The 26,884-nt window shown below is 47.1% G+C and overlaps 1 protein-coding gene across 1 annotated transcript in view; it reads right to left on the bottom strand.

The window, feature by feature from the left end:
• TTC9 (tetratricopeptide repeat domain 9) overlaps positions 1-26,426 on the bottom strand; it is a 37,386-nt gene extending 10,960 nt beyond the window's left edge. Inside the window, exon 1 of the mRNA XM_007113386.4 lies at positions 25,826-26,426. Coding sequence (XP_007113448.2) covers positions 25,826-26,225 — 400 coding nt within the window. The 5' untranslated portion in view covers positions 26,226-26,426. The remainder of the gene's footprint in view (positions 1-25,825) is intronic.
• Positions 26,427-26,884: the final 458 nt, after the last annotated feature.

Genomic DNA, 26,884 nt, shown 5'->3' with positions numbered 1-26,884 from the left:
AGCAGGGGCCTCTGATGGGCTAGTGACCAGCCTTATACAGAGCACACCTCTGGGCATGAGAGACCTGGGGGTCCCAGGCAAGAGGAAGCTGAGGCTGGCAGGTGCCTATGTGTGGCTCCTTCCTATTCCAGAGTCAGTTATCTCTGAGTAAACCGTCTCCCCCTTGAAGCTTTCTCTCACCAGCGATCAGTCACAGGGCCAGGGCTAGGGCGAGGGTGAGGAAGCCTGTACCCTTGAGAGTGAGCACCTCCTTACATATTGTGCCCTAGGGGCCTCACTTGCCTCACCCTAATCCCAGCCCTGCTGAGCTACCTCAGCCTCCATTCCTTCCCTCAAGCATTCAGTAGCCGTTGACTAAAGGCAAAGAGGACTGTCAAACACTGGAGGAATTTTTAAAAAAGAGGGTGGGATGGGGTGGGGGAAGGGCACCTGTCTGCTTCTTCAAAGTGAATGAAAACAGACTTAGGAGGTCAAACTGCTGCTTCCTGCCAGGACCTGGCTGGTGGGACGTGGGAGGCTGCTGATGGGCTGCTCCTTTGCACTCAGGTTTCTCCCACATTGGAAGAACCGTCCTCGGGATAGAGGCAAGTCACTGATTTTAATCTTCAGGGGTCTAACTTCAGCTGTTTTGATTCCTTAAATAACTTCACAGGGATGTGAACTGCTGATTAAGAGACCAGATCTTTCATCGGGCATTTTAGACAAAAAAACCCCAAACAATAAAACATCCTTTTGCAGGCTGCGTTGGAGCTATGACAACCAGGAAGTGGCAGAGAATCAGCCCAGATCTGGAAATTGACCCATCACATTCCACTCGCTACAGGGCAGGAAGCCAAACAAGTCGACAGAAGCAGCAGGCTGCTAACCCCTTGGGCATGGGCGCGGGTGGCTGTGGTCTCAGAGACACGCAGACCTGCTGGCACACTAGGGGTCCACCCTGCCGAGCTGAGGTCACCAGCTCCCTGCCCTCTCTTCCCTCAGCTGTGGGGTGGAGGCCCCCCTGCCCCCCTGCCCCACCCCGATGCTGCTGGAGTTTGCCTTGGTGCTTTCACAGCTCTGCCGACAGGGAGGGGTCCCGTCATGAGCTTCCCGCCTGGGTACCTCACTGGCTGCTACCTGTGTGAGACTTGGCTCCAACAGCTGCCCCCAGAACTGAAGGGTTTCCTGTCCAAGCTTCCACACGCCATCTCGTGTCCTCTGTTCTCAGCTGAGAGCCCTCTTCCTGTCCAGCCCTCCATCCTCAGACACTTCTGTTTGCTGACCTGAGCAGTCTAGGAAATGGATCTTTGTTTCTTTTAAAAAACAGTTTTTGAATGTCTAAAACTGGGGCGGGGTGGGGGGGGAGCAAAAAGGCCTGGAAACGGGAAAGTTCTGCCCCTCACACACCATGCCCCCACCTTTTGGGCAAAAGAAGGATAGCAGTCGATTTCCAGGACTCATTCAGTGAAAATGCCTGGAATTCCCCTGCAGACCTGGTGTGAACTGTGAGACCTGGTTGTGGACCCCGGTTCAGACCCCAGGGGAGGTGGGGCCTGGCGGCTTACAGGGTGTGGAGGCCCTATTGGCACCAGAGGCAGAGCCCAGGGAGACGGAGAAATCTGGAGTTAGCTCGGGTCCAGACGGGCTGCCTTCCCAAAAGTCTGCACCCAGAGGGGAAATCCAGATAAGAAACAAGGGGTGGCAGGCCAGAGCTCTTAAGAAGGCCCAGGGTAGAGGAGGTAAGAGACAGTCTGGGCTGCACTCAGCCCTACCTGCAGGTGATTTTTAGGTACCTCTCTTGTTTGGGTGGGGAGTTATCTGGGGTACATATAACAAGCCCATGGGATAAGTAAAATGGGATGTTTGTAGGCACATTTTAGAGTTGAAGAAGTTAAGAAGGAGAGGTTGACCAGCAGTCTCTTGATGTCTCTTCCACGTTTCTCTGCCTGCTACCCAGGGCCTGGGGGCTGCAGGAGGCCCTGAGAGTAGGTCATTTTGTCCCATTGCCTTTTCTTCCTCTCTGTCGTTAATCCCTTACCTTGTGTCAGAGGATACCTTACCTTACCTCAGTACCTTACATATACTGCGTCCTTTCATCTTCACAGCAACTCTATGAAACAGGCTCTCCGTTATGCTTCTTTTACTGATGATGAAACCCAGTTCCAGAGAAATTAAGTCACCTGCTGGAGGTCACTCAGCTAGGAGGTGGCAGAATTACAATATCCTCCCACTTCTCTCTGGCTCCCAAGACTGTGCTCTTGTCCATGGGTACCTGTGGGTCTACATGTGAAGCCCTTAGAAACCACATCATCCCTTGTAAAAGACAGGGCACCTGTGTAAACAGCCTTCCTCTGTGTCCCAGGGTCAACAAAACAAAAACTAACTGCACAGAGCACTGTACAGGGCACTGAGATGAGGTGGTGAACCAAACGCCATGCCCCGTCCTGGAGCGGATGGACTGCTGGGGAGGGCGGATGGTGCATTATCTCAAATACCCCCGTGTGCCAAGAGCTGTGAAGGAGAAGTGATGAGTGGGAGCCTCCTGAGGGGGGAGGGCCCTAAACCAAGATCAAGTATCATGGGAGGCTTCTTGGAAGAAGCGGTGTTTAAGCTGGGTTCCAAAGGTTGAGTGTTTCTCAGCCTCAGCACCATAAATATTTTAAGCTGGGTAATTTTTGGTTAGGGGGGGATGTCCTGTGCATTGTAGGACTTTTAGCAACATCCTTGTGTTCTACCCACTAGATGCCAATTGTGACAAGCAAAAAAATGTCTCCAGATATCGCCAATTGTCCCCTGGTGGGGAGCCGGGGGAAATCACGCTTGTGTGAGAACAGTTGATGTAGGTGGAAAGGAGAAAAAGCTTTCTATGTTGGGGGGGAGGGAGGGAAGAATGGAAGAAGGAAGGAAGAAGGAAAGAAAGGAAGAAAGAAAGAAAGAAAGAAAAGAAGAAAATTTTTTTTTAAAAACACACAACAGTGTTTATATTCCCATATTAGAGAGAAAGAAACCAGGAAGGAAAGAAAGAGAAAGAAAGAAAAAGAAAGAAAGGAAAAAAGAAAGAAAGAAAGAAAGGAAGGAAGGAAGGAAGGAAGGAAGATAGAAAGAGAGATTATGGCTTATTTGAGGAGGTTTGAGTAGCCAAGCCCAGCTGGAGCAGAGAGACTGAGGGGAGGGGTAAAAGGGAATAAAGCTAGAGAAGCAAGATGAAACCAGGACACACAGACCCTTCTGGTTCATGTTGAGGATCTGGGACTTTATTCTTAGGGCAAGAGTGGATTTGGATGATAAAATGATGGTGACTCAGTTGACTCAAGCTGAGGCAGAAAGTCAGGAGAAAGGGATTCATTCAAGCGGCACCCAGGGGTCAGAACTGACTAGCATTAGGGAACCCCTGAAATATGTCCCCTCTGCTGTTACACTCATGTGCTTAGATCCCGTCATCCCAGGAGATCCTAGATTGCCATTTTGGATTCACTGATGATCCACAAGTTTTCTTCCACATTGTAGCAACCCGGTCTCCATTTTGAAATAAGGTTTAAAATACGAGTCTCTGTGCTCTACTATACAGTACAGATCAATACTGGGCTGGGAATCAGAAGAGCTGGATCCTCGTCCCACCTTTGCCACTGGCCAACATTAGGAAAATCACTTTCCCTTTCGGGGCCTCAGTAAAAACGAGGGGCCCACACTTCATTGAGTAATCTCTACCATCCGTTTCCGCCTAACAGCCTGTGAATATAAATGTTCGCCGCTTGATAGAAGGATGAAATTGTTTCACTGGTTCCTCTTCAAAAGGACTTCTGTTCTGTTCCTTTTGGTAAGGCATCTTCTGCTGGAGATGACAGTCAGAACTGGTGGGGCAGCGATCAAAGGGCTTGTCTAAAACACTTCTGCTATGTGGAGATTTGTTTTGGCACAGAGACTGGATTATGTTCGGATATGGTCTTCCCAAGCCAAGGCTCTGGGGCAGGATCTTCCCTGCAGGGCAAAAGCACCGCCACTGTTGGCCAGTCCCAGCTTAGGAGACAGTGGACTTGGGAAGGCAGGCCTCAGGCTGGATGGAAATGGAGCTTGTTCTTGTCCATGGCCTCGGCTCTGAGTATATATTTGGCTTCAAAGATGCAGTTATTAAGCGGCAGGTGCCCGGTGGGGAGACATGTCCAAAGTGGACATGTGGAGATGGGCCCGGGCTCCCAGACCACCATATCTAGAAGCTCTTTTTCAGAGAAATATTATGAACTTTCTGGTCTCTGGGTCTGCTGACAAGTTTGAACAAATGCTGCATCCTGGAATCAACCAAGCTGTGGAGAATTAGGACAAGCTTCCATTCATACTTGGAAAGGAGTGCTAGAAGGGAAACTGCCTTCCCTGAGCCTAACATGGTGGCAGCAGTAGTGCCAGTGCAACTTACAAGAGAAAGGTAACTTTGGAGGACAAAATTGGGGCGGTAAATCCTCAATCACTCCTCCCATGTGGAGATTCCTCTTCCATTGCCAACCTTGGGTGGTTAGGGTATGATTTTATGAAAAGAGCTTGGCAGGCTTTCTTAGCTCCGCAGAGGACTCTGCAGTAGGAGAAAGAGAATCAGCAACTTAAACAGCCCCAAGCACTCACACACAGAGACAGAGGAAATCATAAGTTTGATGTTCCCCAAGGCAACCACACCGAGACCTCAGGCTAAAACATGTCAGGCTCTCCTGGCTCTGGCACCTGTTTTGTTTCTGTTTTTCCTGGTGCACGCAGGGCATGGTGACAGCCTGGGCAAAACGCCACTTGTTGGCATGAGATGAAAGGAAACTTGATGGGAGGAGGAAGACCAAGTTCATGTAGCCATTGGTTTTCTTTGGACAGCCGATTCACTACCATTTGCCCTTACCTGCTGGACGGGAGGGAAGCATGGGCTGGATGGGAGGGAAGGAAAGACCCATCTGGGGCCAGGAGTGAGGAGGGGGAACCCGCTTCATGAGGCTGCTCCCTGTTAGCAGTTGAATTGTGTCCTCCCAACAAGGTATGTTGGAGTCCTAATCCTCAACACGTCAGAATGTGATCCCACATGGAGAGAGGGTCTTTATAGAGGCGGTCAAGTCAAAATGAGGTCAGGAGGATGGACCCTAATTTAGTACGACTGGCGTCCATATACAAAGGAGAAATTTGGACACAGAGTCAGGCACACACAGAAAAGACGATGTGAAGAGACACAGGGACAAGATGGCCACCTACAAGCCAAGGAATGCCAGAGGCTACCAGAAGCTAGGAGAGAGGCCTGGAACAGATTCTCCCTCACAGCTCTCGGAAGGAACCAACCCTACCAACACCTTCATCTTGGACTCCTAACGTCCAGAACTGTGAGACAGTGTTTCTCTGTTATTTGAAGCCATGCAGTTTGTGGCGCTTTATGATGGTGGCCTTAGGAAACGAATACACCTTGCTGGTCATTTCTTTGGGAAGGGGGCCCAGGAATTGGCTATTACGTTCCTGGGGGAAATTTTCCCAAACCAAATTATTTGACCCATTTTCAAATTGATTTCAAGGGGCGCTGGCATAGTAGTCAAGTGGAAAGAGCTTGGATCAGGATAGAGGTGACATTCAGGATATTTAACAACTGGTATAGGTCCTAACCACACTGAATAGGCACATGGGATTGTGTTAGTTCTGGGGTGTTCTGGCTGCACATCAGTGCTGGATCTGGAGATACAGTCCCAGGCTGGAATCCAAACTCTGCCACACACTAGCCCAGGCCCTTGGGCAGGTTACTTCATCTCCCTCGGTCTCCTTCTTCTCATGTGTTAAATGAAGATAATAATACCTATGTTGTAGGGACTCTTGTGATGATAAAATGAGGTAATTAATGTATGTTATATGCCCCACACAGCGCTGGGCACAAAAACTGATTCTCATAAATACTAGTTCTTTAGGAAATCACTGGTCAAATGTGGTTTCCCCAGCAACGTGTTATGTTAATCAGAGGAAATTTCCATTTTGAATCCTACACACAGTGCAGGAAACTACAGCTTAATTTAAAGCCAATTTTCAAGAATAGGTCAGATATATTTTGGAGGGTAATTTCGAGGGTCTATCTTTCTTTCTTTTTTTAGCATCTTGATTCTCTTTTTAAAAATTGAGGTAGGGACTTCCCTAGCCGTCCAGTGGTTAAGAATCTGCACTTCCACTGCAGGGGGTGCGGGTTCAATCCCTGGTCGGGGAACTAAGATCCCGCATGCCACGCGGTGTGGCCAAAGAAATTAAAAAAAAAAAAAAATTGAAAAAACGTTTTAAAAATTGAGGTAAAGTTGACATAACATGATGTTCGTTTTGGGCGTACAACATGCTGATTTGATGTTTGTATATATTGCAAAATGATAGAGGGTCTTTCTGCGGCAGAGCAGTGAGAATGTAGTGTGTGCAGTGAAATGATGGGTATTTTTACTTATTAGCCTTCATATCCAGGACCGCTATGACCCACCCAATTTTACCTTTCCATAAAAGTACTGATTTTCCTTTCTGTGTACACGAATGCTTTACACTCAGAGTTCTGAAAACAACTTTCTTCTCTTGATTTCTCTCTCTTTTTTTCTTTCTGGACATTTATGTTGCCTCTACATTTTAGATACTGAAGTAACTTTAAGATAAATATAATCATGGAGGTTTTGTTTATGTTAAATATAACCTATAATCCCAGGGTTACAATTACTAGGTCAGGGTGTGTGACTGTCTGCATGGCCTTTGCCACGTAACACACAGATCTTTCCCCTTGACAGTGGCTGTTTACTTAGAGCCTTGGGCCCTCCCAAACGCCTAGGAATCTTCATTTCAGAAATAATCTATGTGTGGCTTGCTTTTATTTCACGGGGTTGTGGGGAGGGCAAAGAAGACAGCTGGAAGGAGACGGGCAAACCCCAGTTTGCACAAAGAGATGTCTACTTTCTAAGGGAGATGAAGAATTTAGGGGTAAGGCAGACCTGGGTTCTAATCCTGACTGCCCCTGGCCAGTTATGTGGCCTTAGAAAGTGACTGGCCCTCTCTAAGACTAGTTTCCTCGTCTCTGAAATAAAGACAGCAACTCTATCGAATTCACTGGTCTGTTCTGAGGATGAAGTGAGAAAGTGCACCACAGTGCTGGATGCAGTGCTGGGCCCACAGCAAATGCTCCGTGGACATGAGCTGATTCAGAGATCAGCAAAAATGCTCCGCCCCCAAACCTGTGCAGCGAGGGCAGAGCCCATCCCCGATTTCTCATTTTTCCTTTCATGGTCTCAGATGTACCTAAACTCACACTTGCCACAAATATTTCCCACATCTAGGTTTGATGCTTGGTTTTACTTACCAGTTTTCCTTTCTAAAGTGTGCTCAAAGGTGTGTTTTCCTATCGGGGTTGGGTGGGTATATGCAGAGAACATGATAAAGGCAGCTTTGCAGCCAGAAAAGGGGGCTTAGGGAAAGAACGGGGTAGGGTTCTGGGACTATTTTCTTTTCACTTATAGATTAGACAGCCTCTGAGTCAACAGTTGGTTGTACCCTCCTCCCACCCATCTACATCCCTAAACTGCAGACATGAATGCTGCCTCCTGCCTGCTCTCAGCCCTTTTCTCATCATGAGTGGATGACTGGGTACGGCCGCCGATATTTCACTGACAGCTTTATGGACGGGGTGGCAGACAGACCCAAAGTTGCTGGACTCCTCTGGAGTCCTAATAATTTGGGAAAGCTAGGAACTCTAAAAGCCAGCTGTGGCAGGAAAATGAATAGGCCTTGTTCCTGACTCTATAGGGCATGAAAGAGCCTTCGAGAGAAGACAGAAATATTTTTATGGAGAGGTTGCTGGCCAGTTTCAGTGCCTCTGAGTTAGTTGATACAAGACAATGTCCTCAGCACCAGCATTCACCTGGCATCCTTGGGTTAAAACAGCTCGCCTCTCAGAGTTTCAGTTTTGAAGTGGGTAAAGATGAAGGTAATTACGGCTGCTCCCTACCTTGAAGGCTTGTGAGCAGGGTGAGAAAAGTCAGGGTTTCCCAAGGGCCAGACCCTGACATCTGATGAGAACCCCACAGTGTTTCTCATTAAATCATTCATGCTAACTTATCATCATTAGTTAACATGGAGGTTCTGGAACCCTGTAATCCACATTCTTTTCTTAAGTCTGTATTTTTTTTTTTTTTTGGCTGAGCCGCACAGCATGTGGGATCTTAGTTCCCCGACCAGGGATCGAACCTGCGCCCCCTGCATTGGAAGTGCGGAGTCTTAACCACTGGACCGCCAGGGAAGTCCCTGTAATCCACATTTTAAAAAAGTCTCCAGTGAGCACCTGCAGGTGGGCCGTCTCACCTGAGCTAGTACTTTACATTCTACCATTTCCGATGTATGTTTCTTCAGGAACATCTATTGGTTAAACCATGAGAGCCCAGGATAACCATGGGAGGCCCCAGGATTACCCACAAGGGCAAACAGGTCCCAGAAAGCCATGCCCTAGAGCCAAGAAATCTGCACATGTAGGCAAACAACTGTTCTCCGACAGTCAACATGCGACATTTTGGGTTCTTTCCTTCTTAGTGATTAGAGACTTCTGACTGGTGAACAGGAGCCCAGGCCAAGGAAATGAAGAAACAGGGTAGAATGCTGAGATGCTTCGTGATGAGCTCAGGAGAATCTAGCCTTGCACCATAGGCAGTATTCATCTATCCTCCCAGAAGGGTAGTAAGAGTAAGAGCAGGTAACCTTGATCAAGCATGAATTGGCCAGGGAGTGTTCTAAGCATTAACTCATTTAATCTGGACAACAGCCTATGAGGTAGGTTCTAGTATTTTGCCCATTTTCCAGATGGGGAAACTAAGGCCCAAGGAAGTTCAGTCACTTGCCAAAGGTCACAAAGCTAATATGCATCAGGGCCGGGATTTGATTCTAAGCCATCTGTCACCTGAGACTGTGCTCTTAAGCATTACCCACAGTGCTCTCTTAGAATGTTCAACTGCCTATAATGAATTTTAATTCAGTTCCTTCATTAGACAGCTTTGAGGCTTGAGTTCTGCTTCTTGCCAGGTGCAACTGTGGGACCCTGTTGGTACCAAACTGTGCCCATTTTATTTCTATACTTTATCTGTATACATCTCATTTGGAAGCTTCCTATATAACTCTCCGGGACCCTCTACCCGTCTTATGTCTCTGCATTCAAAGACAAAAACAAACAAACAAAACCAAGTGCAGAGTTTCCACCAAGGCTTCTCTTTTTTAAGTCCTAAAACCACCTGCATCTCCAATTCCATTGAGAGTCGGCTGTGATCCTAATAGGGCTGACATGACACATCTCTGGTTTCTTCCTGAAACAACATCCATCTTAGCTGCTGCTGGCCAGACTAACACCAACAGTATTATTTTTTAATTGAAATTTTTATTGAGATAATATTAGATTCACATACAGTTGTAAGATATAATACAGAGATCCCTTGCACCCTTTATCCAGTTCCCCCAGTGATAACATCTTATAAAACTATAGTATAATATATTGACTACCATACTGACACTCATACAATCTGCAGATCTTATTCAGGTTTTCCAGCTTTACTTGTACTCATTTGTGTGTGTGTGTGTGTGTGTGTGTGTTAATTCTATACCATTTATCACATATGTGGTTTCCTCTGTCTACACCCAAAGTTAAGTTACAGAACAGTTCCATCACAGGAGGGATCCTGTTGCCCTTTTATAACTACATCCATGTCTCTCCTGTAGCCCCACCTCCTTTTTCACCCCTGACCACCACTAATCTGTTCTCCATTACTAAAATTTTGTCATTTCAAAGTGTTACATAAATGGAATCATAGAATATGAAGTTGTTGAGAATTAGCTTTTTTTTCATTTAGCATAATCTTGAGATAATCCCCTTGAGATGCATCCAAGCTGTTACAAGTATCAATAGTTCATTCCTTTTCATTGCTGAGTAGTATTCCATGGTATGGGCGTACCAGGGTTTGTTTGACCATTCATCTGTTGAAGAACATCTGGGCCATTTCCAGTGTTTGGTTATTATGAATGATGCTGCTATGAAGAGTTGTGGACTGCATTCAGTCTCTCACCATTTAGTATGATGTTAGCTTTAGTTTTTTTGGTAGATGCTCTTTATCAAGATCAGGTAATTTCCCTCTATTTCTAACTTGCTGAGAAGTTACCATCTTTCTAATACCTGTGAATTATAGTACAACCCTCCCTAATGGTAATGCTTTCACAGAACATGTAGGGTGGTCTTTTTCTAATAAGGCCAGATCTACAGGTACGGTCATCAAGTGGGCCCTTTTGTTTTCCAATGAATAAAATCATTTTTCACAGCCATAGACTCAGCTCATGCCCATCATGGCAGCTATTTATGACACATACCTTCTTTGCTTTCCAGACAAGCATCTGTAAACCTTCACACAGCAAAAGTACATCATACTGGTTTACACATATTGTATGTTCAGTAAGTAGCAATACCAAACATTTATATAGTGTTTCATGACTCACTTGACCTTGACAGTGACTCTGGGAAAATAGGTCTTATTAGTCCTGCTTCCAAGAGCTGAGGCTTAAAGAAGTTAAGTGATTTGCTAAGGCCATTTGAGTTTTAGGGAAAGAGCCAGGACTGTCTAAGCCCAAGCCCACATTGGTTCCACTCCAGCAGAGCTGGTGGGTAAAGAGACCTGGACTCTCTGATCCCTCAAGGTCTTTCCCAAGTCTAAGGCACTGAGAAGCTAGGACAACTTCCTGCTGACTCAGGAAGCCAGCACCCTTCAAGGGGCAGTATCTTCATTCACATCATTCTTGCCCTGCCTGGCACCTAGATAGAGTTCCCCCATCACTGCTGATGCTGTTCCCATGACCAGGAATCGTCTGGCTTTATCTCATGGGCTAAATCTCCTCTGATTCCATTCACATTAATTTCTGACCTTCTATTTTTCCAATCTAGCACATGCTTACCCTGGATTCAAATAAACATTGCCAAGTGTTTCTTTTGTTTTGTTTTCTTTTGTTTTAACAACATTATTCTTGGAGATCTCTTTACACCATTCCCAAGCTGCCCTTTGTTTCCCGCCCTTCGAATTCTTCACGTGGATGTCCCCGGCATCACCACACAATCCTGGGTACAGGCCCTTCGTAAACTTATTCGATGAGGATTCATTCATCACGGCCTGTGCCGGGGCTTTGTAAGGAAATGGAGAGCATTCAAAAGATATTGATATCTTCAAGGAGTTTATATTCTTCTTATTCACCCTCTGTTGGCCACTACTTGGCTGTGAAAGTGGCAGTTGAAAGAGCTCAGGTGAAAAACCAGTCTAAAACTCTTATAAGCTAAAGACTTATGTCGACAGTCCTTTAAGGGATATCGAAATCTGCTCAAGAGTTGTAATGCCAAAGGCTGAGGTCAGCTCAGCCTTTTGGTGCCTGTCACTTGCTCCTGTTCATGAGGGAAGGAGCAGACTTGGGTGCTACAGCAGCATACTTACAAGTTATCCCATCCACGGCCCCCAACTCTTATCGACTTCATTGCAGTATATACACAGAGAGAAGTGATGTAGTAGGAAGAAGGTAGGACAGGATTACTGTTTGTCTTCACTCACACCCTTCCTTGGGTTAGAAGTGGGACTTTGGAAGGGCCAGTTGGGCCATCTGGAATATGACAATGAGTATATACCCAGAAACATTCAGAAGAAACCCATTGCCTGATAGTATCTTTACCTTGTTGGCTCTGGCCAAGGACACATGTCATGCCCATTGGCAGGAATTCTGAGCCAGGATGGGGGAAAATCTCAGAAGCCAAAATGCCATCTTGTTCTCTTTTTAGACTTTAAAAAATACCTCTCTTGTTCTGATCACCTCTCCCTCCATCCTTCTGTGACCCCAGCAACATCTCTCCTGTTCCTATTGCCTCTCCTGCCATCTTTCCATGACAACAGGGCAAATACCATGTAACCAGATATGTTTGGGGATAAGTTAGCTAACAGGCACACGTGTAGCAGAAAGAGCACGTTTGTGGCCTCTCTGTGGCAGCACTGTGTGTATTAGCAAAGTATTGGAAATAACTTAAAGATCCATCAGTAGGAAACTGGTTAAATAAATAACAGGGCATTGGTATAATGGAACATGACACGGACATTAAATTATGCTGTAGAAAAATAATGACACCGAAAAATGTTTTTAGCGTAAAATATTGGTGGAAAATGTTGTGAACGTTTGTGCAGTACAACCTGACTCTTGTGAAAAATAAATGTGTGTGTGTGTGTGTGTGTGTGTGTGTGTGTGTGTGTGTATCAGGGTGAAGAATGTGTAATAGGCATCAGAGTTCCTCTTAGGGAGGGAAGAAATTATCTTTTCTTAGAATACCCTCATCAACTGTGATTTTATTAAAAAAAAAAATCACCTCTGCCCATTATGTCTTCAAAGAGAGCAGTGGGGAACCTGGGAGGAGAGATGCAGTAAAGGCTTCTGAAGGGTGTACTGAGCAGAAAGCACTGGCTGTTCACGGAGCACCCATTTGGAGAGACCCAGGGTCATGAGAGGACTCCAGGCATTATGGCAGAGGAGTGCCTGTAAGGCGAGATTAAAAGGAGGCTCCAGGGGACATGGCTGCTAGTGCTTTTATTCCCAGGACACCTGATCAAGCCAGGGGCTTTCCTCATCCGACATGAGGAAGGCAGCTCAGTAAACTGGCGCCAGCATAAGACACAAGAGAACAGGCAGAGCAGGCATGAGGCTGCCAGCTTAGCAGCTTCTCCCTCTTGCAGGGGCCTTGCCTTCCTCCATAGCCTCCTTTCCCCAGCGCACCAGTCAACTTTCTTGCTTGTGAAGCTCCCCAGGGAACCCAGCTGATCACAGCATGTATCTTCTCTTCCTGGAACATCCTTGCTCTCTGCTCTCAGACTCTGAACTGGTCTAACTTGTGAGAGAATCCGAAGTTCTTTCCCTACTAGTTCAGTTCAAAGAACGGGTCAGAGAATCCTGGGGCAGAGGATGGAAAGTGGCAGAGAACAGACACCGTCTAACTGAGGCTTATTCGCTTGCACAGCCTCAGGCCAGAGACATGTGTGCCTAGAGCCCAGCAGTTTCTTATTTATTTATTTATTTATTTATTGTTCGCCGTGTTGGGTCTTCGTTGCTGCACGCGGGCTTTCTCTAGTTGTGGCAAGCGGGGGCTACTCTTCATTGCAGTGCGCGGGCTTCTCATGGCGGTGGCTTCTCTCGTTGCGGAGCTCAGGCTCTAGGTGTGTGGGCTTCAGTAGTTGTGGCACGTGGGCTCCGTAGTTGTGGCGCACGGGCTTAGTGGCGCCGTGGCATGTGGGATCTTCCTGGACCAGGGCTCAAACCCACGTCCCCTACATTGGCAGGTGGTTTCTTAACCACTGCACCACCAGGGAAGTCCCAACTCAGCAGTTTCTAAGTGTTTTCTGGACCGCCTTATATCCTGAGAAGCTGGAAGCAGGCCTAGACCTCAGGGCCCAAAGGCCCTTGGTTCTGCTGGAACTCAGTTGCCCTTCAGAGGAAGCCTGATGGGTTACTTGTTCATCCAGCCCCGTGGGCCCAGGTAGGAAACATCCATACCAAAGGCTGTTGGCTCACACGTTGCTTGCCTCCCCTGCACTTAAGAGCTGAAATTTGCTCTTAAGTGGCTACAGTGCAGGGGAGGCGAGCAAGGTGTGACCCCTCTTTTGCTCACTTGCTTCCCATATTCCTCCATAGCCTCCTTTGCTGAGTCCTTTCTCCTCCCCTCTTGCACACTTTCCCGCCATAGTACCTACCAGAGTAGGAGTTAGATTTACACACAGCCATCATCCATTAAGCATCTGTTACGTGCCAGGCACTGTGCTAGGCACGCGTGCATGTATCCTTTAATTTCAATCACCATCACAATCCTGTTTGGTGCATACTACTACTCCCATGCTGTAATGGAAACAGAAGCTTGTCAAGATCAGGACCATCCCAAGGTTAACGGAGGAGTTGATGGGAAGTCAGGAGTCAAACCCAGACCCTCTTACACTAAGTAAAGATCTTTTCCATCAGGCCGCCTTGCCCTACAGGTTTTCTGCTCCTCTGTGCTCCCTTTCTTCCCTCCCGTCTTCACTGGCACACACAGGAACACAGCCCTTCTCTCTCTCTCTAGGTGTCAGGGAGAATTCCACACCAGTTCCAATGACCCAGTGGCACCTACAGCCTGAGGTTCAGGTCCATTCAAGAAAGGAGCTCAGTTCTGACTCCAAATGAGCAGTAGGCCTAGAATCACATCCCCCAAATCCTCAGATCTGGCCCAGACTCCTCAGGGCTCTCCAGTCTTGAGTCAATGGTGGCAACTCTCTGAGATGCTATAGCTTAGACAGAAACTGTTCCCTGAAACTCTTGGCCCTGCCACTGCCAGTTCATTTCTTAAAAGCTTTTTTTTTTTTTTTTTTCCCCTCCATCAGAACTTCCTGGCCTAATACAGCTAGTCTTGCCAGATTTCTTATGGTGAATGACTGCCTGCTTAGAATCAAAGTCTGAATTTTGGAATAATCTGAGAAGGTCTAGCAGCAGCAGGTCATCTCTGGTGCCATCAATTTAGATTCCAGGGCCCAGGAAATATTTTACAGAGGCTCCCAACCCCTACTCTGGTTTCTCTCTGAGACCCTCTGTCTGACTCTATCATCCTGGGAGACTGCCATTTACTTTGGTTTACCCTCAGATTTGCAAGGTTACCTTGGAAATCTTAGTTGAGATCTTTATGCTTATTTGTCAGCACATATCAGTAAACTGGAACAAAAGAGAGCTTGTTTCCTATTTCCTTCCTAAATCTGGTTGCTTCCAGAGAGAGAGGCTAGAAGGTGGGGGAGAGGGGAGCTAGAGGGTCTTCACACTCCTAGACAGTTCAACCCTTCTGAAAGGGCACTTGGAGGGCATCTGACCCAACACCGATTGTTTACATATGAGGAAACTGAGGCTCAGAGTGATGTGACTTTTCCAAAGTCACGGAGGAAGTTAGCCGCAGACTCTAGATTAGAGCCCTGTTCCCACAACCGCATGCCATGTTTCGAGGAGAACACAGTGGATTTGAGATTTGGGCTGTGAAGAGCCATGGCAAGTATCCAATAAAGATCTGATGAGTGAGTGAGCTTCCTTCCGGGTGCTGGGTCTGAGCTACCGATGGGCAGGATTTCCTAGACTCGGGGGCCACCAAGAATCTTGGACATGGACCACCCATACGGTCCCTTCCTCCACACCAGCGGCACATCACTAATGCTCAGGACCAGTTTGTATCACAAGCTCCGACCCAACTTTCTTCCCTGCCTCACCAGCAGATTCAAACCGTCACTCACGTGCTACTGAGTCCAAAGGGGCGCCCCCCTACTGTGGGGTACCATGCTGCCAGGATCCAGCCCTCTGTGTGCATTGGGGTGGTGGGCACTGCAGAAAGGATAAGTCATATTATGGGATACTAAGAGAAAGTTTGAGGCTTGGGATAAGTTTGCTTGACATCTTTGGTGTTACAGTCTGATGGGATTAGACAAGGCACAGATAATATCCAGAACGGCATTAAAAATTATGTGGGGCTTCCCTGGTGGCGCAGTGGTTGCGCGTCCGCCTGCCGATGCAGGGGAACCGGGTTCGCGCCCCGGTCTGGGAGGATCCCACATGCCGCGGAGCGGCTGGGCCCGTGAGCCATGGCCGCTGAGCCTGCGCGTCCGGAGCCTGTGCTCCGCAACGGGAGAGGCCACAACAGAGGGAGGCCCGCATACCACAAAAAAAAAAAAAAAAAAAAAAAAAGAATGTGCATAAGGTAGGTTTTCTTTGGGAATATAAAAGAAGAAAGCAAAACTACCCATCATCTTTCTACACAGATAATCCTTATCATCGTTTTTCTTAAAAAATAAAAGTAATAATGCATATACTTAGAAAAGTCATGCACTATAGAAAGGTTTAGAATAAAAAGTTAAAAGTTAAAAAAAAGTTAAAAAGTTAAAAAAGGACATAGAGGAACCTTAAATGCGTATGACTAAGTGAAAGAAGCCAGTCTGAAAATGCTACACACTGTATAATTCCAACTATAGGACATTCTGGAAAAGGCAAACTATGGAGACAGTAAAAAGATCAGTGGTTGCCAAGGGTGGGGTGTAAGAGATAAAGAGGCAGAGCACAGAGGAGTTTTAGGGCAGTGAAAGCACTCGGTATGGTACCACAGTGATAGGTACACGTCATTATACATTTGTCTAAACCCATAGAATGCACAACACAAGAGTGAACCCCGAAGTAAACTGTGGACTTTTGGTGATCATGACGTGTCAGTGTAGATTCACCAACTGTAACAAATGTACCACTCTGGTGGGGGGTGCTGATAACAGGGGAGGCTAGGCATGTATGGGTGCAGGGAGTATATGAGAAATCTCTGTCCCTTCCCCTCAATTTTGCTGTAAACCTTAAACTGCTCTAAAAACAATGAAGTCTTAATCTTTAAAAAAAAAAGTGAAAGCCTCTCCCCAATTTCTCTGCCCAGTCCCTATTCAGGTGACGTGAACAGCTTCACTTGCATAATTTCAGGTAATCTTCTTGAGAGCAAGTACTGCACTAGAGTATATGTTGATGCTAGTTTATATCTTTTTTCTTTTTTTAAACACAAAGCAAATAAACACTGTTTTGCATTCTGCCTTTTCACGTAATAACAGATTTTGGAGACTGGTCTCTATCAGTCCACACGGAACTCTCCCATTCTGGCCACCCAGTTCAGAAAGAATGGAGGATTATTCTTTCCAGAGCTGGAAAGGACCTTCGAGATCCTGGACTCCAACCCTCAGTTTTTAGACATCAGAAAACTACGGCCCAAGAGGTAAAATTCCTTGACCCAAGGCAGCTGGTGAGTTAGAGACAGAACTTGCTGTCCAGGTCACTCTTTACCAAGTCATGCTTCCGCTGTGTCTTTGATGGGGACGTCTGAAGACTTTCAAAGAACGTCTCTCGCATTCTACTCATCAGAAACACTTTTGTTTTACTGTATTAGCAAGTGCTTTTTTTGGTGGAGTACGTGCATTTGGGGGGCAGTTTTTTCGTGTGCGTTTGAAACAAAATGGGAGAGTCAGCGTCAATAGATATTTAATGCAGAAACCACGCATCAAGAGGGTTTTCCTAGTAGGTACTACTCAAGTATCCCTTTTGTCTTAAAACTGTTAGAATTAAAGGTGGAAATTTCCCTCATTGGGCAGTTCCCACTTTTAAAAAAAAATTATTTATTTTTGGCTGCGTTGGCTCTTCAGTGCTGTGCGCGGGCTTTCTCTAGTTGCGGCGAGGGGTGGCTACTCTTCGTTGTGGTGCGCGGGCTTCTTTCTCATTGTGGTGGCTCCTCTTGTTGCAGAGCACGGGCTCTAGGCGCGTGGGCTCAGTAGTTGTGGCTCGCGGGTCCTAGAGCACAGGCTCAGTAGTTGTGGCGCACGGGCTTATTTGCTCCGTGGCATGCGGGATCTTCCCGGACCAGGGCTCGAACCCGTGTCCCCTGCACTGGCAGGCGGATTCGTAACCACTGAGCCACCAGGGAAGCCCCAGTTCCCACTTCTTATTTCTATTCTTTTTTTTGTTCTCCTAAATATCCCTGCCCACTTAAAATGATAATTTACACTTCTAATACTTTGTAGTTTATAAAGTACATTCATACGTTATCTTCTTGCTTTTCACCCTTATCTTGCGAGTCAGGCTAGCATGATTATACCCATTTAATATGCGAGGAAACTCAAGACCAGATTAAGTTCACATATGTAGCGAATGTGCCACCAGCTGTCACACGAGTCTCCCTCAGTTCCCGTCCCACTAGACACAGGGCCAACTTGTCTATTTACTGCTGGGTTTGGGGGAGGGGTTGTTTTTGTTTCTTGGGAGATGAGGTTTTGGCTCACAAAGTTAGAACTTATCAGCCAGGCATAAAACAACAAACTAAAAAATAAATACTACTTTACAGGATGTTAGGAGAGAAAATGTTCCATGCCACACAGAATAATACTGTGTCCAATCTCGTTTAGCACTTGAACCAGAACATATTTTTAAATGATGGTATCATCACTCTCATGACATTAAAACTGACCAGGTCTGGAGTAATGCATCTGGACAAGTCCAGATGTTATTCTTCTAATGGGTCATTTCCCGTCATTGTATCCACAAACTGGTTACTGAAAAGTAATGGCTGAAATGAATTCCTACTCTTAACACATCCACTTAAATTTCTCAAGACCTCTTAACTGGAATTCACACACTCTGGAGCAAAGGGGATAAAAACTAGGGGGAGGTCTTCTGTGGGGTGGGGCTTCTGTAAGCCTCTAGGCTCATTAGAAACTATGACTCATCAGATTCTCATTCCTCTCAGGTCACCTTCCTAGTGACACAGAACCTGGTTACAGAGAGCAGGACAGTTTCCCCTTAACCACCCAGGATGGTCATGGAATGGGAATGCTAATCACACAAGGCACAATCATGGTAAAAGGAATAACCTACAGAAGGCAAGACTGGAGGATGGGCAAGCGAGTTACCCTAAAAATGTCAAGGCTCTTCCTTGTTACAGTGATGAGATGTATTTTTTGTTGCTTCAAAAGATAGATAGAATATGGATGGATCGATAGAAATTTCAAGGAGGCAAATTTTAGTACCTAAGGAAGAAACTTCTAAAGATGGAGGTTGTGGGGTGAATGGTTAGGACTATAGGCTTTGGAATTACAGACCTGGCAGATGAGAAATCCCAGTTTGCCACATACTACTGCGTGACCATGGGCAAGGGACTTAACTGTTCCAGCTTGAGTTTTCTTTCTCACAAAGTTATATAGGTATGTATGTAAGTTCATGAAAGGCAGTGACCTTGTTCTTTATGTTTACTCCTGTGTTCCCGGCCCTCAAGGCCCAGCGTCTAGCACCTATTAGTTGCTCAATGAATATTAATGAAATGATTGAATTTCTTGGATCCTTAATATGAGACAAATGCTGGGATAAGCATTTTCACTCCTTTCAAACACATTTATGGAACATCTACTGGGCGCCCGAAGCTGGGCTCATCACGGTAGTCTTTACTACCATTATTGTTACTGCTATTATTATTGTAGTTGTTGTTTTCTGGTGGTGGTTATTAAATAAGTTACTATAGGTAGTGGTGAGTATCCCTATTTTGGGAAGTGCCTAAGCTCATGCTGATAACAAGGTGGTAATGTTGACAAGGAGATTCACACACCTCTGTAAGGTATGGAGTCATAACCAAATCTGAAATCATAATTCTGGTTTTCCATAACTCTCAAGCTAGCTAGTTAGCACTTCCTTAGCACTTTTGTTCTTTTCACACAGACACACTGTGGAAGGGAAACCTTTGCTCCACAAGCTTCCTCTCTGTAAACGCTGTCTGTAATTTCAGTGCTGTTTTAAATTCCTTTTGGCTGAAAGAGAAGAGAAGGTCCACTTGGATATATTTCAACCCAGGATTCTTCTAGTTCAAGTCAGCTCTCCTTGGCACTACACATTTCCCTTCCTTTTTTTTTCTTTTTCTTTAATTGAAGTATAGTTGATTTACAAATGTTCTGTTAGTTTCAGGTGTACAACAAAGTGATTCAGTTTTATATGTATATTATATATATATAATATATATACCTCATACTTTTTCAGATTCTTTTCCCTTATAGGTTATTACAAAATATTGAGTATAGCTCCTACATCCTGCTTCTTTTTAAAAAATATTTGGGAACTGTTGGTTTTGAGTCCTACCAGACATGGCATCATTTCATTGCTGATATGAAAATGTGTATGTATGTTTAAAAGGAAGATAATGAGCTTTACGCTGCTTGTGATCATTTCAAGGCCATATGAACACCATGAGGAAGACTAAACTCTTTTAATCTTCTGTAGTATTATCCTTGGCTTTTTTTAAAAGTTTGTTTGTTTGTTTTTGCTGCACCATGTGGCTTGCAGAATCTTAGTCCCCTGACCAGGGATCGAACCCGGGGCCCCGGCAGTGACAGCACCGAGTCCAGTCCTAACCCCTGGACTGCCAGAGAATTCCCCTATCTTTGGCTTTTTAAATGTCTGGTACCACTGTCCATGCTAGAGCTGTGCTTGCTGCTATGTAATTAGGAATGGACCACACTAATCGCGTTGGTGATAATGGGAAACTCTGGTCCCAGCATGGACATCTGATTTCCCAAAGCCAAATATCTGGGAATTAGGAAATTGCTGGTTGGCTGGTTGGTTGAAACATTTGGTTTTCATCCTAGCTCTTTGGAGGAGGCACAACCTGGTGACGAAAGAGAAGAGCTGGCAGGAGAGAATGTCCCATCTGAAGGTCACTCCCAACTTGTGAAGCTCTGTGAAGCTTTTGGCCGCTCCACATCTTGGCCTTCCTGTCCATCCTGCAGCCAAGTCCCCTTGCCTTGGATGGGGCACTCCCATGCCTTTTGGCTGTAGGGACTCTTACTTCAAGATATCTTAGTTTCTGGCTACAAGCCACCCACCTCATTACTTTTGCAGGTAAACTAAGGAACTTCAGAATCCACCTTAGAAACTCAGCCCAAAGTCTACATTCAGAATATTCTCTCCTTGAAAGCATTCTACAAGTTTCAAGTCTCACATCCTTTCTTGGAAGATGATCTTTGAAGCCACATGTACAAGCTTAAGATTTATTGGCCAAGGGGCTGCCTGAGGAACAGCCTCAGGTTAACAATGGCTTGGCCAGTCAAACTCTCCCATCCAGATGGCAGTATCTTGGCCAAGCATCTTAGCATGAAGCCCCTCTTCTTTCCCCTCCTTTGCCAGTTCTTATCCCAACAATTCACCTTCTGGCTACCAGGTTACTGCTTGTCTCCAGCTCTTGACCTCTTTTATTTTTTTCCTCACTGAGTTCTTGCATTTGTAATTTATCCATCTTCCTGCTTGGTTCTTTGGTTCCCACACCAATTTCCAGGGGGTACCTTTTGTCTTAGAATCTGCCTCAGGGTCTATATCTAATTCTGTCCACCTTAGATGTATACGCTCAGTCATCTTCTGGTGTCCCATTGCAGGGGCGGCTTTAAGGGTGCAGTCACATAAGACCCATGCTCAGAAGGGCCTTGTATTTGGTTTAATGCTCTGCTGTTGACTTCTTGACATTCTAATTATTTTATCTTTGAAACTGTGTTTTGTAAGTGAAGCCCGATTGGATAATGGAGCATGAAGTTGAGCAGAAGACAGAGGTACAACTATTCTTTGCAGGCCCATGTAGTATATAGCATTCACAATGCCCCATGAGCACAGAATTCCAGGGGATCCACAGTGCAGGGGAGTTCAACAAGCATAAGTAAGAGGGTTAGGTCAATAACTAAGTAAGCACACATGTTGACAGCCCAAAGAGGCCAGGCTTTCCATTCAACCCAGAAATTGCTTCAAATGCAGAAAGACAGCAATAGTGTTCTAAGAAACAAAAATAACCTAAAACCCCATCACATCCTTTCTTGCTTAAGTGCCCTGTACTAGCCAACCACTTATGCTGAAAATGACGACAGAGGAGGAAAGACTAGGGTGGGGGTATGGAATAGCTCCTTTTCCTTTCCTTACTCATCAGAAAGCCAAGACTGGTATAAAGTGCACCTATAAAGTATGCATATAAAAAGTGAAATAAAAGCAGTTGAGTTCGTTTAGTCAGCATTTCCATGGTTCCAGTAAGAATAAACTACATATGCATGCACAAGCTACAAAACGTGAATTGTGTAACTTACATGATTTCATATACCAGTTAAATGTTCTTATATTTCCACTTAAAACTGGCATTGCACACTATAAAGATGAATAGTAAATTCATGCCAATAATTTAAAATTGTAATTTTCTTGAAATGACATTAAATAGCAGATAAAAACACCATTTCCAGTCGAGAGAGAAACCATGAAAGCACTAAGATGATGAATAGTAAATTCATGCCAATAATTTAAAATTGTAATTTTCTTGAAATGACATTAAATAGCAGATAAAAACACCATTTCCAGTCGAGAGAGAAACCATGAAAGAAAGGGAAAAAACTTTATCTTTTAAAACTTTTAATGACAACTTTCTCCTGCTTTTTTGAAGAAGGAGCCCCACATTTTCATTTTGCACTGGGCCTCACAAATTATGTAGCTGGCCCTGGTCCCACGGCTTCAAGACACGTCCGCAAGCACTGATAAAGCTGGCTCCCATCCAGGCCTTTTTCTTGCGTGACTTCTTTAGGCCTTGTCGCTCCCCTGTCCTGGGACTTTCAGTTGGCATCAATGGATATTGTCTGCCCCTTTGGTAAAAAAACAAAACAAAACCCAAAACCCCCCGCCCAAACATAGCTCTAAATGGATGGGAAAATGGAGGTAAAATGATGTGGTAGGGACCAATACAAAGTCACAGGGTATGCCAGGAATAGGGACATAAGCTGACTCTCGTCTAGCCTTCAGATCCAATGCCATGGCCTGTCAGCACCCATCTCCACTGTGGGCATCTGAGTCCCGAACATCATTTGAAAATACCAACAGAGTCATGCGTTGCAACATTTTGATCAAACCCAGCTGGGGCCACTACAGCCCCACAGGAACAGCTGTAAAGCAAAAGGTTCTGTCCTTCAACAAGAGGTTTTGCACAGAACATTCCAAGGCCCCAGGGGAGTCCTGTGTCTTGTTGAAGGTCAGTGGGAGTTGATCGACAAGCCAGTACATGCTTCTTTTGCAGCCTTGCTAAGAATCACATGTCTACATCTTCCCAGGCAGAGTATCTTTTCTAATCATTGTATCAAAGTCATTAGAAATTCTGAAGGAAGAAGATGCTTCTCATTTCCTTCCTTGAATTTCTGAGAGACTAAGACATGCAAAATCAAATCTGGGGGTCTTGCACCCCTGGCCAGATCCCTACTAATCAGAAGGAACTCCAAGCCAGAACAGACCACAGCCACAGGCACTTTGCACATTGCCTGCACACCCTTCAAGTGGTCACCTCAAGTCAGGCAAATGGATTTTTAGGTTAACATCTCTCAGCAGATTCTAACGGCCCCCTTGCTGTTCTCTTGGAGCCTTCCATGCAGAGTGCAAGGGTCCACTGAACCTAGGTTTCCTCCCGAAGCCTCAAAATAGTCTTTTGTTTGGTGCTGAGATGCCCTTAGCAACATAGCCTAATCCTCCAAGTGTTTCTGGGCTAGTTCATGTTGCTTCTAAACCCCAAACCTCTCCCTCTATGCACAGCCATGTGGAAGGACAGATCCTTGAGAGAACCAACATCTTCAGACTGCTCTCTCCTGAAGCCCACTGGGCTGCTCAGCCAGCACTGCAGCCCCAGTGGAAGGGCCAGCTGCCTTTTTGCTGGAACAAACTTGCAGTTGCCGTCTCCTCCCTTTAATCAGGCACGGTGGGGAGCGGGGGGCGTGGGGGAGATTATCTTATGGGCCACGCTGCACTGTTCTGGTTCTAACAGCAATAACAGTGACCATCTTTCTTTCTCTTTCCATCAAATGCTCACTGTAAACACACATTTAAAAATTTTAGGTTGCCATTTAAAATAATCTTCACAAAAATATTTTAGTGAAATGTAAAAATGCTCTGACACAATGGCAAGTGGGAATAAAAACAGGATACAGGAGGGCCTTAGCTTTGTAAATAGTTTATGTTTAGGTATAGAACAAAATACAGGAAGGAAATATATCACAATGGATTTCTTTAGGTTGGTGGGATTAAAGGTAATTTTGTGGGCTTCCCTGGTGGCGCAGTGGTTGCGAATCCGCCTGCCGATGCAGGGGACACGGGTTCGTGCCCCGGTCCGGGAAGATCCCACGTGCCGCGGAGCGGCTGGGCCCGTGAGCCACGGCCGCTGAGCCTGCGCGTCCGGAGCCTGTGCTCCGCAACGGGAGAGGCCACAACAGTGAGAGGCCCGCGTACCGCCAAAAAAAAAAAGGTAATTTTGTATTCTCTTAAAAGAAAATACATTTTATAGGTAAGCATTACTTTCGTAATCCATAAATTATTAATATTAATAAGTGGTGAGAACCGGAGAAGGCCGCAGAGGGGGAAATCTGCCATTGCTACTTTCCATTCTCTCACCGCTAAAGTTTTCCGAAGTGTGTGGAGGGGTGGGTATGGAAGTGGAGGAACCGTCCAGATCTTAGCCCTGCCCTGAGTGGGCTGGCCTGACCAAGGACGCAGCTTTGGTTTCACCTTGGAAATGTAACCACTTCTGGGGTAGAAAGTAGGCAGTGCTAGCCATCGGCCGGCAGCCAAAGCATGGGGTGAGGGGCAACCCTAGAATGCCCATGGAAAACACTAAATATAAGACTCTATTACCACTCTGAAATCACTGCATTAGTGATCCGGAGTGCCCCCTCCTCCACCCATGGCCACTCTGCCCTTTATATTCATCAGGCAGTAATGAATATGCCAGAGACTTACGGGAAATAAAGGGAATCATGGTGTACCTTGTGATGGCGTGAAATAGTCCATCTATGCTGTATTCCTACTACTTTATCTGCTGCCGTTATTACTAGTACTGCTATCAGCACCACCATTTCCACAATTGCGACTACTACTATTATCATTAATCCTTTAAGTTTGTAAACTACTTAACAATCTACAAAGTGCCTGGGCTTTGCCTGATTAAAGATGACACTGGACATGGCATTATGGGAAGGCAGAGGTAGGCTGGCGCCAGAGATCTCAAAGGGAACAGAGCTGACTGGCCCTTAGGAACAGAGCAGAATTATCCATACATTTTTTTTCATCCCCCAACTGTCTGGGCCCCAGACAAATCCACCGTCCCCAACCACACCCATTCTCCCAACTTGACTCTGCTACAACTGTCCAGAGCTAGTTTAGGCAACTTCAAGGGTTAAGGATTAGGAGTGATGGGCTTTATCTGGTCAGAGGAGCTGGATCATGCCCAGATCCCACCAAATGGGGTGTGAGAAGAGGAGAGAGAGTGTTTTTCAAATATAAGGCCATTGCCTCTGCCAACATCTTCCACTTTCTCAATGAAGGCCCTGGAGTGACCCAGACTCCTCCGGTTTTAGAGACTTTAAAACGTTCTGTGCCAAAGTTAATTTTTGAAACGCCCGACTTTGACCTTAATCCCCAAAGTGTACTCGGGAATGTATACCTCACCTTCTTATCCCAATAAAAGGGCTCCGTTTTCCTCAAGCCTAGCAGCTAGCTGGTGTGAGAACCAGTGCTACACGGAGTCAGGCAGGGAGGAGAGCTAGAAGACAGCACAGCTCAAGCCCAACCTTGGACTAGCTTTCCTTTGAGATCGCTCTCTTCACCTGGCAACCGGGGCCCCAGCAGAGCTCAGAGAGAAGGAAGTGCATTTTGGAATCCATTTTGCTTGAGATGCTGAAGGCATCGTAGCAAACTGCCCTTTGCTGCTGGGGCCAAAGGAACTTGGGGAAGGACTTGACTCAGAGGGATGCGGTCAGCTGCGGGGAAGGTGAGGGCGAGCTCTGGTGCCAACGATCCCTGAGGCAAGCAGCCACTGGGCATGCCGTGGGTGCGGGTGGCCCACCCTGGTTGCTTCTGCCCGCATTTGGACCCAGGGCCACTGGCGACCAGTGCTAGCAGCAGCAGTCGCCTCCAGGCCGGCTGGGTCCCCATCTCTCGGTCCAGTTATTTATAGGCGAGATTTACGAGGATGCGGGGGAGGAATGCGAGATGACAACGAGTTTTGGAAGGTATAATCTTAAAAGTCACACTTTTTCCAAAGCGCCCCCCTCCCAGGCTCTCCTTCCCAGAGCGGCACTGTCCCAGCGGGGGCGTGTGCGTAGCGGCGCGCCGCGGCGGTCGGCTGTGCCCCGGAGGCCCGGGGCTGGGGAATGGGGACCGGCGCCCGGCGGGAGATCGGGAGGGCTGGGGGAGGAGGGGGCGGGGGCGCGGCGCGGCTCACCTGCCAGGCTGTTGTAGCAGTCGATCTCGATGGCTTCCACCGTCTTGCTCTGCTCCTCCGAGAGGCTCCCGGGGTTGGGGGCCCCGGCCGGGAAGGCCGCGCGCGAGTCCCGCTCCCGTTCCCCGGAGGCCGGCAGCAGCCCCTTCAGCTCCAGCAACGCCCTGTGGTACTTGCCGATGGCTTCGCGGAATTTCTTATCCTTGTAGCACTGCGCCCCTTGGCTCTTGAACTCGTGCGCTCGCCGGATGAACTCGGCTGGCTCCGCAGCCGTGCCACCCTGGCCCCGCGCCGGGGTCCCTCCGCCGCCGCCCGGGACGCACAGAGGCGGCTGCGACCGTTGAGCCTCGCCGGCTGCCGGCGGGCTCGGGTTCCCCTTGGCCGCCGAGCCCTTCCTCTCCATTCGGCCGCCACCCGGCGCCCAGCGCACGCCGCGATCCGCCCGCCGCCGCCGCGCCCTCCCGGGTTTAAAAGCGCCGGGCGCCGGCCCCACGCCTGGCAAGCTTGGCCGCGGCCGTGACACCCCGCGGTGGTCTGTCGTCCCGCACTCCCATTCTCCTCGCCAGCTGCGGGAGGCTGCTCTCTCCTCCTCCTCCTCGGATTGCCTTCCCCTCCTTCCCTCCTCCCTCCCTCCCTCCCTCCCCGACTCCCGCGCCGCCCGCCCTCCTCCTCTCCCTCCTCCCCTCCCTCAACCTGCGGGCGGTGGCGACCTGGCCCTCGCGCGCTCCGGGGCTAGCGGTGTGGGGGACCGAGGGCCTGCTGGGGTTGGCGGTGATTGTCGCTGACCCGGAAGAAGCTTGGCTCGCCTGAAGGAGGGGAGGATTAATGACAAAGACGGGCCCGTTCTTTCCCATTCAATCCAGCCCTCGGAGACGCGCCTAGTCTGAAAGAGACACACGGGGGAGGGGGTCTGTGTGTGTGTGCGCGCGCGCGCGCGAGTGTGTGTGTTCTTTGCAGTGAGGCGTTAATATTTTTAAGGTGGCAGGGCCTCTTTTTTTGTGGATGCAGGTTGTCGCTGAGGTGTGTCTCCGTGTGTGGCTGCTCAGGCGCCCAGAACACAGT

Source organism: Physeter macrocephalus, chromosome 11, assembly GCF_002837175.3.
Source record: "Physeter macrocephalus isolate SW-GA chromosome 11, ASM283717v5, whole genome shotgun sequence".
NCBI classification, from domain to species: domain Eukaryota; kingdom Metazoa; phylum Chordata; class Mammalia; order Artiodactyla; family Physeteridae; genus Physeter; species Physeter macrocephalus.
This window is presented reverse-complemented; position numbering and strand designations above follow the sequence as displayed.